This window comes from Equus caballus, chromosome 2 (assembly GCF_041296265.1).
Source record: "Equus caballus isolate H_3958 breed thoroughbred chromosome 2, TB-T2T, whole genome shotgun sequence".
In the NCBI taxonomy this organism is placed as follows: domain Eukaryota; kingdom Metazoa; phylum Chordata; class Mammalia; order Perissodactyla; family Equidae; genus Equus; species Equus caballus.
In genome coordinates this window covers 62956564-62978532 of record NC_091685.1, presented here as the reverse complement: position 1 = coordinate 62978532, position 21969 = coordinate 62956564, and the positions used below count along the sequence as shown (strand labels likewise).

Sequence of the window (21969 nt, the reverse complement as noted above, 5' to 3'; positions counted from 1 at the left end):
CTAGGTATCACTGAAAGCTGGTTAGAAATGTAGGCTCTCAGGCTCCACCCCAGACCTAATGAGTCGGAATCTGCATTTTAACAAGACCTTCAGGTGATTCACAAGCACATTAAAGCTTGAGAAGTATCGTCCTGAAAACACTGACAGTGCTCTGGCAAAAGAGGCCACTGAAATTTCAGGTGATCTCAACCCTCCAGAGATTCTTTGTAGAACGAGTATCAGGAAAGGTTGGCTTCTGGTCAACCACAGGTTCAGACAATTGAGAGGTAAACATTTTTTTGTTACAAAATCAGTACCAATCAGGTGAGCCTCATTTACTTCCTTTTTCTTTAGTGGGATTAAAGATAGAAAAAATATATAAAGCTAGCCATGTTAAGAAATGCTTTATGAATCTGTCTGGATAATGCCAAAACCCAAAGCCAGACTAAATGATTAAGTGCGCCTGGGTCACTACACTTTCATAATTATAATCATTAAAACCTGAGCAAGGGTACTGATTTATTGACCGGCAACAACTTACTGATTTTTTTTTTTAAAATTTCATTTCAACTTTCATTTTCAGAAAAGACTATTTTCTTAGGAGAAAATAATCTGCCTTTAAGCATGCAGTAGTCTAGAGGGAAAACAAATGCTGGAGGAAAAATAACCTAAATTTTGATCATGGCTTTCACCACGTTAGCTTATTGGGAATAGCAGCTTTTGTAAGGATACAACACTAATGAGCAGGAGTGAAAGGGTGTGTACGCTATTTCTTGTTCCACTCATACTAGAATTTCCTTTTCATGCCCACATCCCCAATTACCTGATGTCCTAGATAAGGTATGGTACTTCCAAACAGCAGAAAGCTGTGCCCCAAGAGCAAAGCCATTGAGATCAACGTGTAAGGAGCAAAGGACTCTGCCTTTAAACATCTCACACTGGCAACTGAGGTTCTATTTTAATTTTTTGAACACAAATATTGATAATCTCCACATTGGTTTATGTTTTTCTTGGATCCAAATCATTAAAATTCATTTTCCCAGACAGAGTAACTAGGCACAAAGCAAAGAGAGAAGTTGACCATGATAACTAGTGTGACAGACAGTGATGATTAGTACGACAGACAGACAGCGAGGAACACAGGATACAGATTACTGGTCTTGCCACTCAGAGTTGGAAGGCTTCTGAAAGCTCTATTCCACCAAACTGCTTAGAGGAATTTTCTTGGTGTTTGAGCACAAGTCTTTCACTATCCAGTTCTGCCCGATTTTGAACATGATAATCATAAACAAGGGCAAGAAAGGCCTGAGGTAGTTTTAATTGTGGTACCAAATTAAACATGTGAATGAATCATGAACTTTGCCCTCCCCCAATTACCTGATATAACAGCTATTTTCCCAGATCCATGTTCTTCTCTAGCAATTCTTTCTGCTTCCTCCATCAGCAGCATGCCAAATCCCTTTAAGGAGCAATGGACAGGGGGCGAGGGGAGGGGAGGGGGAATTAGGGAATTAAGAAGGAAAGAAGTCATTAAGAGGGGTCTGTAAAACAAGACAGTTAATATTTAGTAGTTGCTAAAATCTGTTAAAATAAGAGTGACAAAAAGCCATTTATAGGAATAAGGAAAGAGAAACTTTTCAATTATACCAAAAATACACTGTAGCAGACTAGTAAAAAGGAATACCTTTGAAACAAAAGCCATCAAAAGGTATTTTGTGGATGATGTAATCTAGTCACAGTAAGGAGGCAATTGCCTCTCAACTTTTGTCTCTTTTTAAAGAAATTCTAGGCAATCTCCAGGTGATGGAAGTCTGGGGCATCTAATCTTGTATTTATTAGTCACCCCTCCAATTTCTAAAAGGCTTTGGAAACCAGGCAATATTCTTAAATCACCAATTTTGGGGTACAGAGCTACGCTATAGCTACCATTAGTGGTTTTAACCCATTTTCCTGAAATTTAAAAATGTGAGTTACTTATTTATTTAGGTTGTTTGGGGGAGTGGAATAGTGTTCCACTATATATCATATAGCTTGCACTTATGAAGTGCTTTAATATCTCATAAGTGCTTTCACATTATCATCTCCTTTGATACTATAATGGTTGAATCACAGAAATTGCCGGTATCGGGCCATTTCTGACTTTCAAAAGCAGCAATTTCGTATGGTTCAACCTAATATTATATTCCACTTGACTGAGTCTCAATTTGTCTTTCCCTCCTCCCCCCTCATACCAAAAAGGGTGCAATTTGGAGAGAAAACATCTCTGAATAACTAAAATATTGGTTCCTCCATTTCTATACTTCCCTTTCCCCTTTCCTCTTTCTGTTTCTTCCTCTGCCCCCTCCTTCGCCCTATTCCTTTTCTCTTGACCTCCTTTGGGCAATTTCCTAATTAGAGTCAAATGGAAATGGAATACAGGATACCTGATGCTGGAATTTAGTAGGATCTCGACTGCTCACAGGGACGACACTTCCATATACATGCAGCTCTCGGACTATGGAAACACCTCCAACCAATTCAAAACGGAAGGTTTCCTCTGAGCACTTTCGTAATCGCAGGAGGCCAATCAAAATGTCTTGATCTGGGTCTTCATACGACAAGAATGTTTCCCAGCCACCATTTGCAACATAATCTCTCCTTACCAATTCAACCTGTTTATTTTTAATAAATAACCACACAAAAAAGCTTTTTTAAATTAGAGAATAAAGTTCATTTTTATAATTATATGTATTTATTTAGACTAATATCCACAATTAGGGATAAAGAATGAATAATCATGAATTATGTTTCTTTTTACTTGTCTACTCTCAAATATCACTGATTAAGAGTTTGTGCCTTGTTCATGGGCTATTATAAAAGGAAAACAATTTTACAATTTCATAAATATGTGAACTTCATTAACCTTGAGATTCTCACAGAGATCCGCCTCAGTAAATGCTTCCATGTATTTAAGTCTTTGATCCTCTATGAAAAGTCTCTAAGATAAAATTACACATTACGTCACACATGCAGCTCTTGGGAGCACCGTGAGCCCCAGAACTGTCAGGTACTCGATGGTTTCATTTTGTAGTCCTTACCTCCTCCTCTAAAGCCTGTTTTCGGGGTGGGGGGTGCGGTGTGGAAAGTGCTATTAGTCACTTGTTCCCTGATGGGATTTTAAGAAAGTATGGTATCCCATAGGGCCTTTAAAATATTATGCCTAGTTATGAGACTAAAATGCTAAAGAAAATTCGATGACTGGAGAGTAGCTTTTGTGGTAGCAATCTACACAGGCTTTTGACTCTTTAACTCATTGTTCAAGTGGCCTTGGCAGTTTGCCTTAATATAAGCTATACGTAACAACATGCATACACAGAGAAACTTACATATGTGGCCATGGTCACACCCAGGTATACTCCAAAAATGGGCAGACTATACCCAGAGAGTGAGGTGAACAATTCAGACTAATACTTCTATTCCTTCTTTTTTTTTTTTTGAGGAAGATCAGCCCTGAGCTAACATCTGCTGCCAATCCTCCTCTTTCTGCTGAGGAAGACCACCCCGAGCTCACATCCGTGCCCATCTTCCTCTACTTTATATGTGAGACGCCTACCACAGTGCCAAGTGATGCCATGTCCGCACCCGGGATCCAAACTGGTGAACCCCGGGTCGCTGAAGTGGAACGTGTGCACTTAACCACTGCGCCACTGGGCCGGCCCCTTATATTCCTTCTTAACTTAATGTTTGCTAAATAACTGGATTGCATGAGAATTTGGCAAAATGATTAACTGTGCTTGGGTCTACTTCTTCTCCTCAAAAGGTCCCAAATGTGAAAAATGTCAATTAAATAAATAATTCATTTTGAGAACAGAAATATTAATGCAGATATCATCAATTCTAGCCTTTCTCAAACAGGGTTCCACTAGAGAGCTAAATCCCACAGAAAATTTGGCACATGTATAGACATTATAGATATATAGGAAGGAAGCTGATTCGTTACAAACAATGAATGCCTTCAGGCATTAGGCTTAAGTTTTGTGGAATCCCTGTTGATAAGGGCTGATCTATTCATTTGATTATCGCCAAGGGGCAATAATTTAACAGTTGCACACAGAGATAAGTAGATAGCATCCAAGTAGCTCTACCTGAAGATAGCTACCAGTCACATGTGGCTATATACATTTGAATTCATTAAAATTAAATAAAATTAAAAACTCAGTTCCTCAGTTGCGCTAGCCACCTTTCAAGTTCTTAACAGTCACATGCGACTGGTGGGTGATATCATATTGGCACAGGTTATAGAACATTTCAAACACTGCAGAAAGTTCTACTGGACAGTGCTGATGTAGAACAAAGTTCAGACTTGGTTTTCTTAACTGGGCTCTTAGAATTCAGCCACCCTCATATTTAGTTTTCCTGGCTTGGCATCTATATCTGATCCTCAATTACTCTTTGCTCTTAGTTTACTCATTAACTTGTAGACTTCAGTCTTATTGGTAAGAAGGTGTGGGTTCAGGCTTGACAACAATTTACAAATAGGACCCAATCTCTCTATAAAAGGAACAAACTAACCTGGTATGGCCGCACTTTGTGATGAATTTCTTGGATTCCAACCTCTCTGGTTCTCACATCTCGACACTGCCAAAAAATAGAAACAAAAAAGGTAGGGGAAGCGGTAAATATAAAACTGGTAACTAATTAAATTTTTATTGAAACTTCTCCTCCAAACTCTGGGGTCAAAATTAAGTTTGGACATAATTTGCATTGAGATAAAAGAACTGAATTTAAAAATGAAGCCATCTTTAATAAATCTGAGGATAAGAGAAACAGGAATGGAAATGTATGAAGTTAGTGAAGTACTGCTTTTAACAGAAGTTTAGAATTCAAAGGAGATCAATACATAATGTAGTATTGTAGGTAAAGAACATACGCCCCAAAATCTGAAAATAGTTTTACCCAGGGGATATAACTGTTTCTGAAAGTGCAATACAAAACTATGCATATAGAAGAGTAAAAAGCAAATTCTGAATTTAAAACCTTCACCATTTTATGGCAGTTAATGTTTTTAGCATCACCATATTTCTATTACCTTAGAAATGTCAAAAAGAGAGATGCTAAAGACTGCTGTTTTTTGCAGAGAGGGGCACTGTAGAAGAAAGGGTGTAAGGAAGGAAGGAAGAGACGGAAGAAGAGAGGAAAGAAGGAACCTAGAGCGATTTACTATACCATCTGAACCACAGTCACAAAGAGCTCTCTGAGTGTCCCTGGGAGGCACAAAGCTGCCTGCAGATGATATGGATGCAATGGTTGGTCTGCATGGCCCAGCACATGTGATGAAATCTCACTTCTATTTCACAACCCAGTGTGCATGCTACATAGCCTGACATTTATAATTACAAAATCCTTACAGTACTCCATTAAATGTCCTATGGTATACTTTTCCCTATAGAACAAACTGTAAAAATTATTTTCAGGATCCTAACATTTTCCACTAGTGGAAAAAGAGCACCCTAGGAAATCTGATGATGTTATGCATCTATACTACTAACAGTGTATTTATGAAGGACTGCTTTATACGTATAGAATTTCCTAAGAAAAATAAGAGGATATTATTATTTAGTTCTACGAAAACAAAGCAATTTCCATGCTGGAATCAGTACAAGATAACAATGATTTGTTGATGTGGATATCATGAACTCAAAAATTGTACAGCAAACAAGGATCACAAATCTCTGTAATTATGAAACTATTACATTTAGGTGTTGTCTTTTAACTATAGCCATTCTACATAGTAGCTTGCACATGAATGTACTATACTGAACGCTTGCATGCTGTTTCTTTCTTCTTCTTTTGTTGGGGAGGGGGATGCTTCTTTAAAGGCAGAGATTGATGTGCTTATTTTCTGGTAAACACATTGCCTGTGTAAATGAGATGTCTTTTGGCTATGAATGAATTCTAGTCTTCAGACTCCCAGTTTACTTTAAGAGAGGCTGTTAAGGTTTATGAAGGGGACAGGGTTAAAGATGATAGCTGGATGCTGAGGTTATCAGGATAACCAGGCCAGGTCAGTCACTTCGGCAGTGGTATTCTCAGAGGAGAGAGGAGGTGGAGAATGAGGACAGCTGGAGACTGGGAAGCAGAGCGGGTGTACAATCTTGTTTGGTGCTATTAATCACTGTAAATACATTTATTGTTTTTCTATAACTTAAAATTGTTTGGGTTTTTTTTTGGTAGAATAAGCCACTGATGTTCACAAACTCTACTTTGGATAAACAATTTTCTGAAAAATTTTCTCTATAATAATTCAACGGAGAGAATAAAATGTCCTGGGTAAGTCCACCAACATAATATGCAGTCCTCAAAATGACGTCTTTCAAAGTGCAGTCTATGTCTGTACTGTGCATGAGACTATCTCACAGCTCCATCCCAGACCTAGTGAATCAGAACCTCTGAAGGCAGAGCCCAGGAATCAATGCTCAGGACTCGATGCCGCTCCTGGCCTTTTCTCTTGAGCAGCTCCAAGAAGTAGTTCCTAGGGCACTGGGTTTCAGACCTTATTGTGATTTAAGAATCACCTACAGAGACTGTTAAAGTGCAGATTCCTGGGCTCTTTTGACTTCTGGGGTCCCAGAAAGGAGATGCTTGGTAAATATTTGTAAAAGAAAAAGTGACTAAATAGACATGGGGGTATGCTGGGGCGAGGGAGACTGGTCTGTGTGGGCAATAGCACTGTTTGGTAATTATTTCACACATGTAATCCTTATTTCTTTGAACGTCATATCCTCATATTCTTTCATGACCATGAGTCAAGAATCGAACACCCAATACTTCAAAAGGAAAAAGCTTTTTAAAAAAGGAAGTTGAGCACATGGTTGGCAATCTGAGTAGGTAGAAAAAACAACTATTAAATTGACAAACATACACTCTTTTAGAAGAAAGCAGAAGGGGTATAAGAGATAGGAGGCAGCTTTTGCAACCATTAGCTTCAACTTCAACACATTATACAGTAAGAATGCCTTCAATATATGAAAGCTTTTTGATCAATTTCTTAAATTTCTAAGTGTGATAGTATCAAACTTTTTTTTGTTTCAGATTACTTTGATCTCAACAGTTATGGTCAGACTCTTACCTGTATTCCAAGGTCTTTCATTCTTGCAAATGCGAGCTCTCTCAAATTACCATGCTCTACTCCAGAGCTGACTAAGGGCATTGGAATGTCTCTGTAGGAGAAAAACATCAGCTGTTGCAAAATATAAATCATTCTCTATAGCAGTAAGGCAGGGATATTAAAAAAAAAAAAAGAAATGAACAAAAACAAAAAACCTACAAAGCAGACCAGAAAAGCAGAGGATGAATGTCTTGACCAGGAAGCAAGATTCACAGCTTCTCTATCTCTCAGTTTTCCCACAAATCAAATTATGACTTTCACCTACCACTCAAGGTTTCTGTGAGAAACACCTGATGAAAATCACTTTAAAGTGCAAAACAAATGTCTGATAACCATTAGTAACCATTTTTGGCTGAAGAGACATTTGTACTAAACAAAATAAGAAATAAAACCTTTTTTTACAAAATCCAATTTGCTTAAAGAGGAGAAATAACAATTATTATTAATGTGCTGATTTACAGCTTACATTTTCCCACACAGTTGCTGAATGACAAGTAACCAGGAAGTGCAAAATCCTGGCTTGGCCAATAACTGGTCTCAAAGAATAAATTTTTTCCCTGTTTCCCAAAAATCTAAATTAGAAATGACTCTGCATTAGAAGAATAACAGCTTGCCTAAAGATGAGAGGAAACAAAATTTATTTCCTGGCATTAACATAGCCTAAAGTGCCAGGCATCAAGGAAACTTCAATCAAAGCTGAAGTTATGAATTCCACTTTAGTAGCCCCCAATACTCTCTTCTAAACTCAGATCTAAAGATAAAACAATTAAAAAAATATAAAGTAAGAATATGCTCAGCACATCTGCTTCCTATTCAAAGACAAGTCCTCAATGTGTTTGTCTAATATTTGGTTGATTAGAAGAAAGACTTGAAGAATACACCAAGTATCTTTTCTTCTCATTTTTTGCTTCTGAATCAGCTTGAGTCTTTTCTCTTTCTTTTTACTTATCTCTTCAAATGTTAAGTAACTACAATTAGCTAATTCATCCATTTGATTCTAATAAGATATTCCTTACTCAAAAGTATCAAAAGTCAATCAATTAGCATTAAAAGCTATATACACTAAGTCTATTAGGCTCTAGAAGCCAGCAGTTTCCACAAAGACACTATAAAGCAATGATAAGCCAAATTCTTTAGGACGACACACCAGGGAGTTCAAAGGGAGAGCGACATAAAAAAACATATTTTAGAGTGATTAGTTAATATATATGGTTTACTTTTAGTTTCAGTAAAATAAACTAACTTGCTATTTTTGTGACTAATTTCTTAAAATCAAATACATTTTAAATTAGTAATCAGATGAAATCGAATGAAGGCTAGTGAAGTTAAAAAATATGGTTTATTTTAGCAAGGAATGTGCAAATATACTGTTTTAAGTATTTTACTGTTTCATATTCTATAAGCCAAAGTTACTGTCTTCTAAATGCCCTTTTTACCCTGATATATTTTATAAGTAACTCAAAAATACACGTATATACTTTTACAACTTAAAGGAAAATTTAAAACATTGTTATACATGACATGAAATTAATCTGATTAAAATCAATGGCAACCACTGTTAGTGTCCATTACGTGACAGAGACATTCTATTCTTGTTATTCACAGCAGTTACGTTCTGTAGAGGCCTTGAGTTAGAAATACTGAAGCATTGCTCCTAGGGAAAATGCAGGGTTAGGCTCCTGCGAGCCTTTAGTCATATTTTCTTCAACCAATCAATACATAACCTGTTTTATGCGTGTTTCCGTTTAAAGATACTTTATTTAACATATAACTGATTCATTAACATTGTACTTGTGACCAACGGCACTATAATTCATGCCTCAAAGAAGCTTGTCTAACACATTTATTTTCTCCATAAGGCACATCACAGTCTTCTTGTGCTTAGGAACACTAGACAGCACCTCAGCACTGCAATTCGGAACCATTTTAAATAGCAAAATCAACAAAAAGCAGAAAATGCAAAGAATGTGTTATTAAATAGACTACAAAAAGGACACGTTTACAGTATTAGAGCTGAAACAATCATGCCAATATCCTGTTCCCCATTAACCCTCCAACTACCAGTCTAGCATCCACCAATGACTCCGTCTGTATCACCTTCTCTATAACCGTTGTCAAATAGTGATTAATCTATTTCTATCATCCCTTCTACATTTATTAGTTTAGTCTGTATTGTAATGAAGAGCATTCCCTTCTTCTCTATTTTTTCATTTATTTATAAACTCATGGATTCCTATTTTATTCAGTTGTAATCTGATATTAACATTATTTATTTTGTTGCTTAAATTAAATTTGGCTAGTGGGCATGCATTCAGGCTGGCTTCTGGGTCCTTTTGACATGTCTCAATCGTTCTTTGAATATTTCCTTACTTTCTGGAACAACAAGATGTTCCAGGTTTATCTTGCATGTTTGCTGCCCTGGGATTGGCCATTTTCCAAGAAGCCCTGATTCCTTTTAGTGGTGAGTGATATTTAGAAATCAAGACACGGGGACTCACTGTGCTCATTACTACTGAGGTGTCACTGCCTCTAGACACTCTCAGTGTACACAATTAAGAAATTTATGTATGTATATTGCACTTTTACAAATTGAAGGTTTGTGGCAACCCTGTGTCGAGCAAGTCTATCGGTACCATTTTTCCAAAGCATTTGGTCACTTTGTGTTTCTGTGTCACATTTTGGTAATTCTCACAATCCTTCAAAATTTCTCATTATTTTTATTTGTTATGGTGATCTGTGATCTTTGATATTACCATTGCAATTGTTTTGGGGCACCACAAACTACACCCATATAAGACAATGAACTTAACTGATAAATGTGCATGTTCTGACTTCTCCACTGACCAGCTGTTTCCCTGTTTCTCTCACTCTCCTTAGGCCTCCCTATTCCCTGAGACACAACAATATTGAAATTAGGCCAATTAATAACCCTACAAAGGCCTCTAAGTGTTCAAGTGAAAGGAAGAGTCACACATCTCTCACTTTAAATCGAAAGCTAGAAATGATTAAGCTTAGTGAGGAAGGCATGTTGAAAGCCGAGACAGCTCAAGAGTGAGGCCTCTTGTGCCAAACGGTTAGCCAAGTTGTGAATGCAAAGGAAAAGTTCTTGAAGGAAATTAAAAATACGACTCCAGTGAACACATGAATAAGAAAGTGAAATAGTCTTGTTGCCGATACAAAGAAAGTTTTAGTGGTTTGAAGAGAAGATCAAATCAGCCACAAAATTCTCTTAAGCCAAAGCCTAATCCAGAGCAAGGCCTTAACTCTCTTCAGTTGTATGACGGCTGAAGGAGAAGGAAGCTACAGAAGAAGTCTGAAGCTAGTAGAGGCTGGTTCATGAGGTTTAAGGAAAGAAGCCGTCTCCATAACATAAAAGTGACAGGTGAAGCAGCACGTGCTGATGGAGAAGCTGCAGCAAGTTAACCAGAGGACCTAGGTAAGATACTTCATAAAGGTGGTTACACTAAACAACTGATTTTCAACGTAGACAAAACAACCTTCTACTGGAAGAAGATGCCATCTAGGACTTTCACAGCTAGAGATGAGAAGTCAATGCCTGGCTTCAAAGCTTCAAAGGACAGGCTGACTCTTGTGTTAGGGGTTAATGCAGCTGGTGACTTTAAACTGAAGTCAAAGCTCATTTACCATTCTGAAAATCCTAGAGCCCTTAAGAATTATGCCAAATCTACTCTGCCTGTGTTCTGTAAATGTACCAACAAAGCCTGGATGACAGCACATCTGTTTATAACGTGGTTTACCCAATATTTTAAGCCCACTATTGAGACCTACTGCTCAGAAAAAGATTTCTTTCAAAATATTACTGCTCATTGACAGTGTACCTGGTTACCCAGGAGCTCTGATGGAGATGTATGAGATTAATGTTGTTTTCATGCCTAACACAACATCTACTCTGTAGCCCATGGATCAAAGAGTAATTTCAAGTCCTATTATATAAGAAATACATTTTGTAAGGTCTAGCTGCCATAGATAGTGATTCCTCTGATGGATCTGGGCAAAGTAAATTGAAAAGCTTCTGGAAAGGATTCACCATTCTAAATGTCATTAGGAACATTCACAATTTATGAGAAGAGGTCAAAATATCAACATTAACAGGAATTTGGAAGAAGATGATTCCAATCCTCACAGATGACTTTGAGGGGCTCAAGACTTCAGTGGAGGAAGCAACTGCATGTGCGGCAGAAATAGAAAGAGAACTAGAATTAGAGGCAGAGCCTCAAGATGTGACTGAATTGCTGCCATCTCATAACAAAACTTTAGCAGACAAGGAGTTGCTTCTTATGGGTAAGCAATGAAAGTAGTTTCTTGAGATGGAATCTGCTCCTGGTGAAGATGTGAAGACTGCTGAAATGACAACAAAGGATTCAGAATATTACATAAACTTAGTGGATAAAGCAGCAGCAGGATTTGAGAGGAGTGACTCCAATTTTGAAAGACGTTCTACTGTAGGTAAAATGCTGTTAAACGACATTGCATACTACAGAGAAATTGTTTGTGAGCGGAAGTCAATCGATGCAGCAAAACTGTACTGCTGTCTTATTTTAAGAAATTGCCACAGCCACCCCAACCTTTAGCAACCACTACCAGGACCAGTCAGCAGCCATCAACACTGAGGTAAGACCCTCCATCAGCAAAAACGTTTTGACTCGCTGAAGGCTCAGATGACGGTTAGCATTTTTTTTAGCAATAAAGTATTTTTAAAGTAAGGTAGGTAAATTATTTTTTTAGACATAATGCTACTGCATACTTACTTCTACAGTATAATATAAAAATAACTTTTATAGGGGCTGACCCCGTGGCCGAGTGGTTAAGTTTTCACGCTCCACTTCGGTGGCCCAGGGTTTCGCTGGTTTGGATCCTGGGCGCGGACATGGCACCGCTCGTCAGGCCATGCTGAGGCAGCGTCCCACATGCCACGACTAGAAGGACCCACAGCTAAAATATACAACTATGTACTGGGGAGATTTGGGGAGAAAACAGAAAAAAAAAAAAGATTGGCAACAGTTGTTACCTCAGGTGCCAATCTTAAAAAAAACAAACAACTTTTATATGCACTTGGAAACCAAAAAATGTGTGTGACTTGCTTTATTGCAGTGGTCTAGAATAGAACTTACAATATCACCAAGGTATGCCTATATATATATATGCATATATATATATATAATATGCATGCATATTTACATGCACATAAACATGTATCTATAACTATTTCTATATACAAATTAAAAAACCCAAGAGTTCATGCTGATAATTACAATTCTAATCTGGTGCCTCAATATTCTTTTCAGCTTTCCTCCTTTCATATTTGTCAATCCTTTCAGACAGTGAGAAATCTGGCCCTCTTATCTTTAGTATGGTTACGTATTTGCTAGATCAAATAATTTATTTGTTCAACGTAAGCAATGTCCCAGCTACTCTAGCAGCCACCTCTATACTCTCTGCCCTTGCTCTCCATTACTTCAGATGCAAGGGATGCTGCTGTCAATGCCTCCATGGCACTGCCTCCACAGTGATGGCAAGTAGAAATGGGAAGAGAAAGGTAGATGGGCACTATGAATACTATTAATAATGAACCAGTACTTTCAAAAGCCACTAAAATTTTCAGTAGAAGTAAACCCTTTGAGGAATAGGTTTTATCATATAGTGTTGTTAAGCAGAACTTTATGATAGAAAGCAAGCCAGAATTACCAGTAAAGCTGGCTAATAATTTGTGGGGCCTAGTGCAAAATGAGAACGAGGGGCCTCTTGATAAAAAATATTAATAATTCAAAGATGGCGAGAGCAGAGCATTAGGCCAAGTGCAAGGCCCTCTGAGACCACACAGGTCACAAGTCCCTGAAGCTGGCCCTGATTACTGCAAAGCACAAGTCAGTGAGGACCCGGTAACACAGGGCTTTATAATGATGCTGACACAGTTCACAGATGTCCTTAAATTTATGTCTGTCACTACAAAAATGCAACACGGCTTTAATGGTCTTTGGCAGTGACATGCCTGGAGTATAACAGATTGGAGTTCTTGCTCACTGAGGAGTAGAAACGTGGCAATCTCCACTTTCAGTGATAAAGTCTTTTTCACTGAAAATGAAGGGAGATAATTCTACATATGCTGAGCATCTTCTATGTGTTAAGTAGTGTATTGAGCAATCTGTAATATATAAAGATAAACAGACACTGTTGCAGTCTTCTAGGAGTTCAAAACCCAGGTGAGATTACTGACCATCTGAACTTGCTACATCCATCTGGGTAGGAGTTAAAATTATTTTTAGGTCTTTCATTTCGTTTCGCTCTAGTTTCACTTTCTTGGCTTGAAATTACATTCAAGAATACTCACTTTCTATTTCAACAGGTAAGCATTTCAAGCCGAGAGGTGCTAATATTTGCAATTTGCTCATCAAAAACCTTTCAAAGTGATGTCTAGAGCTTATTTGGTCTGAATTTCTCACGCTTCAGAAGCATGTTTTGGTTGCAAATTGGTATTCCTATTCGAATGCTTCACAGTGATTTAAATATCACACGCAGGCAGACAGCTGTCAAATAGCCTGCGGGCAGCAGCAGTTTAATGTGGCTCCATCATGTGTCTGGACAGAATTTTACATTTAATTACTGACTGCACCCTTCAGGGCTGCAACACAGAATCACCTATTAGGATGCTGCTTCATAAAGACACCCAGGAAGATGTTATTGACTCAACTGTCATGAAATTAGAAGTGTAAATTAGTTAAGAAAAAAAGGGGGGGGGTGCAGTGGGGAAATGGCCAATTAAAAATATCAAGTAACCTGTTAGTAAAATATACTGTTGAAAAAAGACAAGTGTAAAACATGGTATTTTCACTCAAAATATCTTTCCTCCTACTTTCCTTCCTCTGTTCCTCCCTTCTGACACCTGTCTAAAAAGTAATTCCTAGAATCCTCTTCTCTGCGTATGAGTTTAGATTCACTAGTCAACACTAAGCATATTGCCTGTAGTTGGCAGGAGCTGTCACTAGGTGAACCTACATAAAATAGCCAGATTTCCTGAAGGCACAGAACACAGACACATATGATTTTCCTTTATTATGATGTAAAACAAAAATAAACAAACTGTAAATATTAAAATCACTTGGATTAAACACTCTGGGAGGAGGCTTTTCGCCTTTGCCAATGTTTCCTTCTAGCAAGACATAAGTGACTGCTTCCAAATTAAGGAAAGTAAGGTGCTTCACTGCATTCTTAGACTAGTTTCAGTTTTCTACATTCTCAGAATTGCTCTAAAAGTTTAAAACTGAAGATAGAAGAAACATGCAGAGTCAAAACCCAGTGATTCTCCTTTCCCAAATCAGAAGATTTCTCAGCCCCTTAACACTGTCTAAACACCAAGTCTTCTCTTGTGCACGTTTGTATATAATGCTTGAGTTACCCATTAACACTTTCCTTAGCACTTTTATTTCAAAATTATACAATCTAGCTCTTGATACAAGTTTCTTTCTAGAAGTCTAGATATAACAAATTCTAGATGTATCTGAATATAACTTTAAAACACCAGTAAATGGGATACAACGTTTTAAAACAGAGATATGAAGCTGTTTTACCAGAACACAGTATCAAATTGTTATTAAGTGTGCTATGCGAACATGGACACGGCTTTCTGTTCCCCTAGTCTCCTTATTTGTCCACAAAAGAGGAGATAATTCAAAAGGCCTCTGACAGGTAAAGGTAAAATTTATTAGTTTTTTTTGAGCTATTTCAATAAAAAGTACCATCTCCTTTATGACCCAAATTCCATGACTGGCCAGTTATATATAAACAGACAACTGATATAAGAAAAAACAAAACAATAATCATTTACATGGAAACAATGTTAATCCTCACTAATAACTAGTAAAATGCAAATTAATATCCCTAGGTAAATAAAATAAAAAATACAAGCATCCAATTCTATAGAGGTGATAAAACCAGCAAATATTTACTCTAAATTGGTATAATCTATTTGGAAAACCATATCAATATACATAGCAAAAACTACAACATTCACTTAGACTCCCCTTGTTCCAGAAAATATATTAATAATAATAATAATTAAAAAGATGCTTGGACCCTTATCAGGAGTAACCCTTCTCCTAGATTATATGAATCCAACAGATTATTTCAACAGAAGTAAAAAGTTCTACATACATGGATTTTAGCTGTAGTGGAGGCCAGGATAATGATCAACCAAAAAAAAAAAGTAAAGAAGAGTTTACTGAGTAAGACAAATCAAAATGCTAGACTACTATGCTGCCATTAAAATTATAATTGAAGATTATTCTAAGTTTTTACCAAGAAATGTAATGCAAAAATGCAAGAACATATTTGCCAATATATAAAATGTACTGTTGTGTAAAGATGCATCCCAATTATACAAGGAAATTCTTGGAAAAATAATCTAAGCCTGTTATTAATAGATATATTGAAAGCGATTTTAAAGTAGCTTTATAGAGAAAATATTTTATTCATGTAAATATATTACTATATGACTGGAAATTAAGAAGAAAATAAAAGTTCTGGATAATTAGTAATATTCTATAAACTCTGTTGGAAAAATGTACAAAATCACATGATCAAACAGAAATGTACTCGGATCAACTTGTACACAGCAGAAACCCATCATACCCTATACCTCTCAGCACTGCAAAGGCCGCGTCGAGAATTTCAGTGATTACTGATAACAAAAAGCAAGTCAATATAAAGTAAATGAGTCATTTTTTATGCAGTATATACAAAGAAAATATGTAAATATAAAAGGGGTAAAAAGCAAGCAGCAAAATATAATAAATCTGAATGAATTCCTACGCAAGTAGCCACAGTAATAGTTCATCAGTGTTCAATGCAAAACAAAGTAACATAAAATATTTGAAGGAATTCTGCCCATGCTTATAGAAAAACAAATGCTTTATCGAACGTCAGTCCACAGTAAGCTACATTAAAAAAACAGAATTCTAATGGAAACTTCTATAACAATATCATAGGTATATTAAAAACATAAAAATATAAAAATAAAATAAAATGGAAAATACCATAAAGACTTGAATCTTTATACTAAAAAACTTAGAAAACAATCACATTCAAAGTTAAGAAAATTATCAGTCTCAAAGCATGAAAATCAGACATCACAGCTAGACTCCAGACGACTCCCTCCACCAAAGACATTTACTGTGCTAGGAACTGAGTCATCACTGTCTTCAAACAACAAACTGTCCTCAGACTCACTGAGGACATTACTAACTCCACATTTTTAAAGAGATTTTACCTCATTTTACAGTATTCCATTAAGTTTTAATTCACTCACACATTTATAAAGTAACAGAGTGTCACTTGAACATCTTAAGCCTTCATCCACCTGTACCATTTGTCCCACGTCAACCCTTTAAGTGATGTACTGATAGAGAACTATAACTGACAGGTTGGCCTCCTGGAATTAGAGCTGGAGGGCTCTTCCACGGCCAGTTCTCCAGAGAGAGCTGAAATACGGTCATGATAAGAGAACTGAGAACAGGGAGCTTTCTTTAATCAGCCTCATGTTCGATATCCATATCATGCCTTTCTCGTATATGTTCAGGTTGTATTATATACATATTCTTAATTCTTCCTGGCATGACTCCTTTATAATCTTCCTACAGAGACTATATTTGCTGCTCTTGTTTTCTTGAAGGTTTTATTTTCTTGGTGGTAGGCCAAGATAATGTCCTACAGTGATATTTCACAAAGTCCAGAAAATTAAGCTTTTAATGTTATAGCAATGTCTCTGTTGCTTTTGACTCACTGGTTACAGCAGTAAGAAATTTAAAGCTGAAAACGAAGGGGGTAAATGCAAATTCTTCATCTGACTGCCTGTGTGCTCTATGCCTTGTTACTTTTGGTAAGAAAACTATGGTATCTACAGCTGTAAAATTTCTATCGATTCTGTGATATTTGTTGCCATGCTTTGCTGCTGGGAAATATGTTCACTATTCTCTGGTTGCCCTGTAGTCTAAGTGCCTGACATTAAGCTTTTTGATTGTAGTATAAGTGCTTGACATTATGTTTTTTGTGTGTGTGAGGAAGATTTGCCCTGAGCTAACATCTGTGCCAATCTTCCTCTATTTTGTACGTGGGATGCCTCCACAGCTTGGCTGATGAGTGGAGTAGGTGTATGCCTGGGACCCAAACCCATGAACCCAGGCCGCTGAAACAAAGCATGTGGAACTTTAACCACTCAGCCACGGGGCTGGCCCATTGACGTTACCTTTTTGACTACTGAGGCATCCATTTCAAAACACACCCATCCTAAATAAACATATTGCCAGCTGTACGACACAGCTACAAACAAAACAGCCAGATAAGGAATTAGGCTGCCCCACCAATGAAGGTCCCTCTTTCAGAAAGCCCTTGGTAACCTAGATAATTGACCATTTGAATGACCCTATTTCTCCCTCCCTGCACCCTAATTCCCATTCTTATGCTTTAAATTAGCCAATAAAGAGTAAACCCACAAAACCCTAGACACTCCACCCTTGGATCCTAATAAAAGCAGAACCTCAGGTTCATATCCCTCACCCTTGCCATGTGCCCTTGGGGCTTGCTGGGTACCCTCCAAGACCTGTGAGTAATAAATCTTGTTCCTCAACCTTCCCTGAAGGTTTTTGCTGAAGTGCATCCTGCAATCATAATAAGAAGCCTAACAGCCAGTCCAGCCACAACATTGGCCCTGTGGGGGAAATGTCTGGGGGGATCTCTAGCAGTAGTGCCTCAGGCATTCCTAGCTGACAGCATCACTATCAACAGGTTGAGACCAACACAACAGTGATATTTGTTGCCAGGCTTTGCTGCTGGGGAGCAGTATCTTTACTGTTCTCTGGTTGCCCAAGTCATTGCATTTCACAAAGCAAATGATCTTTTTCTTTTGTCTTTGTTAATACTACTTATTACATCTTTCTTTTCTACTGTATTAATTTAAATTTTTTGAAATAATCTCAAAGTTACAGAAAAGTCCCAAGTGCAATACAAATAATTATTTTCCTGAACTATCTGAAAGTAAATTGGAAACAAGATGTCCCAACAGCCCCAGGATACTTTACTTCCTACAATAAGGATATTCTCTAACATAACCATAAAACAACCATCAGAATCAGGAAATTAACACTGATGCTTAACTATTGTCTAATCCTAGACTCCATTCCAGCTTCACCAGTATCTCAATGTCCCTTCTAGCAGAAGGAGCCAGTCAGAACCTTGTGTTGTGTTTAGTTGTCATGTCTCTTTCATCTCCTCCAAAATGGAACTCTTTCCTTTGTGGGGGCCTGGAATTGGCCACCCCAAGATATGTCTCTTTGCCATGAGGATTATTTGGGGTTGGTTACTTTTAATAAACTGGGACAGGGAAGGAGGCTCTGAGGAGTGTAACCTGCTTGCCCTTTGTTAGGAGACACTTACATTGTAAAGGAAATCTCCATCTGTAAAGTTGTCTCCCTCTCTGTACCAGGAAGAAGGGGGGATGACCTTATCTGTAGAAACTCCTATCAATACAGAATCCAAGGACTTAAATCTGCATAATAATCTTATTCCTGTTTATTGTGCTTGTCTGGTAACCTCCTGTAACTGACTCCCCCCACCCCCAACATCCTCCTTTGTCTTTAGCTGGATATGATATTTAAGGTGGGGGCTTCAGCCATTTTGGTGAGTTGCTCAGCTTGCCTGAGCCTCTCCCATGTATACATTATAAAGCTTTGTTTAATTTTCTCCTGCTATTATGTCTCATGTGAATTTAATTCGTTCTCCGGCCAGACGAACCCAGAGAGGGTAGAGGAAATGTCTTCCTCCCCTACACCTTGATCCTCATACTTTTGAAGATTACAGGCCAGTTACTTTTTAGAATGTTCCTCAGTTTGGGTTTGTCTGATGTTTCCTCATGATCAGATTCAGATTATGGAGTTTTGGTTGAGTAACACAGAAGTGATGCTGTGTTTTCAACACATACTGTGAGGTGGCACAAAACTGTGATTTGTACTATTACTGATGATACTCACTTTGATCAGCTACTAGCCTTCTTCATGGTGAAGTTACTCTTTTCCACCTTGTAATTAATAAGTATATTGTGGGGAGGTACTTTGAAACAATGTACAGTCAATTCTCATTATTTGCGGTAGTTAAGTTGTACAAAGTTGCCGCAAACACTGAACTGGTAAATATTAAAACACTGCTCCTAGGGAAAATACGGGGTTAGGTTCCCGTGAGCCTCTGGTCACAATATTTTCATCAACTGATCAATACATAACCTTGTTTCACATGTGTTTCTGTTTAAGGACACTGTTTATACATACCATTGATTCATTAACATTGAACTCATGGGCAACAGTGCTATAACTCAAGCCTGAATGAAGCTTATCTAACACATGTATTTTCTCCATAAGGCACACTATAGCCTTCTTGCATGTAGGAACACTACACAAAACTTCTGTATTATGCTTAAGGGCCAGTTTAAACAGTGAAATCACCAACAAACAGCACAAGAATGCAAAAAAAACCATGGCATTAAATAGACTGTGAAAAAGACACACATTATATTTACTACATTTACAATTATTTCATATCTACCTATATGTTGAAAACCATGAGTTTACACCAATATCTCCTATTCCAAAACAATAGAGGGTACACTCTAATTTTCTCCATTTTCACATTTGTAATTCCCTTTTCAGATAACAAAAAAGCTAGCTCCCATTATCCTTAATATTATCTACTTATTAGATCAACCCCCTGCAAGTAACCAATCTTTTGTTGCTGCCCTCCTCTGTACACCTGCTCAGAGACATCCTCCTCACCCTGCTCAGCTCTGACATCCTGTGCCAGATGAGCCCTCTGCAAGAATGCCCTTTTTACCACATTCAGGCTGCAATACCCTGCACCACACCACTGCCTCCTCCACCAAGAACAACCTTCTCACCCTGCACTGGGCCCTTTGGCTCCCTACTTCTTCCGCACAGAGGCCTGCATTGTTCAGCACCTCCTAATGTCTTTTGGACTGAATTGTTCAGAAGAGTTGAAAAAGAAGGGGAAGGACAGCACAAACAACTGAATTTTCTCTTCAGTATCTCCTTAGTATTTTCAAGTGTATTTTAAAAAATAGAGATCATATAGGCCCAACTGAAGGGCCAATACAGTTAGCCCTCCATATCCATGGGTTCCATATCCATGGAGTCAACCAAGTACAGATGAAAAGGCCTACGATGGTGGCATCTGTCCTGAATACGTGCAGACTTTTTTCTTGTCACTATTCCCTAAACAACAGAGTATAACAACTAGTTACATAGCATTTACATTGTATTAGGTATTTTAAGTAAGTAGATATGATTTAAAGTATATGGGAAGATGTATGTAGATTTTATGCAAATACTATGCCATTTTAAATAGGGGCCTCAGCATCCTTAGAGTTTGGTATCTGCAGGGGGTCCTGGAGCCAATCCCCTGTGGATATCAAGGGATAACTAATTTAAAAATTTTAAGAAATCAATATGTTATAGCAGAAGTACAGTGTAAACATCCTTCGGCCTTTAAGCAAATTCATTATTTTATATCCTGGATAATTTTCTTTTAGTTGATAATTCTGCTTGTTTTCAGTACTCACTGTTTTACATTATTAGTAACACAATTTTTGTGCTCAGTGGAGTACTAGTCACAGCAGTTGATTGTACATGCATTTGCTAGTCACATTTTGCTCTTCTATTTGTAATACTGGAATCAGGGCAGTTTCTGGTAGAGTGGTGGAAATGTGCCTTAATGGCCAGCAAATACAGGAATTGCTTTGTTAGGATTATAGATAGATAGGTAAGTTTTTGGCTTTTGAAATTTTCCTTCACTGTTATGTTATGTTTCTAGTTAAAAAAAGATGAAAGGCCCAGGACTGCAAATGACATCTTAGTTTCTTTCCTAGGAAAAAGACAGTTAAGATGATTTCCTTCAAGCTATCAGGAATATGTCACACTTTCTCCAAATTTACATTAATATCTATAAAGAATGATTACTGTTACTCTTTCTTTTTTCTTCACCAGCTCTACAACAGTAGGACACACGGCTACACTTTCTCCTCCCTCTCTCACTACTGTGTCTAGATTGAAGTAGACCAGGAAAAGGAAATCCTGATGTAGGATCATAAGCTCCTGGAACTAAGCACCACACCCATTTACCACCATCACTCCATTTCCTGGCTCACAAATGAATGGCAAGATAAATACCTGAATAAATATGATACTGGCAAAGTGGCTTGGACACGCTGTCTTTTCACTTCCATCCCTCTCTGTTTACACAGAGAATGCCAGGTGTCCTACTTTTAATTAAAAAAAATTCAAACCCCTCAATATGAAATCAGACTATTCTTTTTAAGCATTCTAAATAGACAGACTAGTCACTGATTATTTCTGGCATAAAAGACAACACACTACCTCTGCACTCGGTACACTCGAGTCCATGGAGGCACAAGGGCAAGGATCCGAGCCACCAACTCGATCAAGTCACTAGGAGAATAACTCTTGTATCTTCCTGATTTCCAAAGCTCATAAAGCCCCGTTCCACGAATCACCAGGGTAGGGTACAGTTTCAAACCATCAGGACGAAAAGCAGGGTTCTCAAAAAACTCCTGTGAATAGAGAACAGAAAATTACTTCTCCATCACTTATGTAGAGATTACCCATGGGGAAGTTTCAATGCTGGGCCAGCTTCTCTCACATAACTACCTGGTACTTAGGCTGCCTTTGGTTTCCTCCATCAAGGGAGGGGATGCAGACAGAACAGAAACTCACTGTCTTTACAGCCTCACTGGAGCAAAGCATGTGTGT

General features: G+C 37.7%; 1 protein-coding gene and 1 long non-coding RNA gene across 3 annotated transcripts in view; one reads left to right on the top strand and one right to left on the bottom strand.

Moving 5' to 3' along the window:
- LOC111772507 (uncharacterized) overlaps nt 1–12136 on the top strand; it is a 114713-nt gene extending 102577 nt beyond the window's left edge. Inside the window, exon 3 of the long non-coding RNA XR_002806399.2 lies at nt 10004–12136. This is a non-coding gene — a long non-coding RNA (uncharacterized lncRNA). The remainder of the gene's footprint in view (nt 1–10003) is intronic.
- ELP3 (elongator acetyltransferase complex subunit 3) overlaps nt 1–21969 on the bottom strand; it is a 95535-nt gene that overhangs the window by 26857 nt on the left and 46709 nt on the right. For both annotated transcript variants that reach the window (XM_001495587.6, XM_070261279.1), the window contains 5 exons: nt 21577–21770; nt 7088–7178; nt 4531–4596; nt 2403–2630; nt 1357–1438 (listed from right to left, as the gene is read on the bottom strand). In XM_001495587.6, the coding sequence (XP_001495637.1) occupies nt 1357–1438; nt 2403–2630; nt 4531–4596; nt 7088–7178; nt 21577–21770 (661 nt within the window). The remainder of the gene's footprint in view (nt 1–1356; nt 1439–2402; nt 2631–4530; nt 4597–7087; nt 7179–21576; nt 21771–21969) is intronic.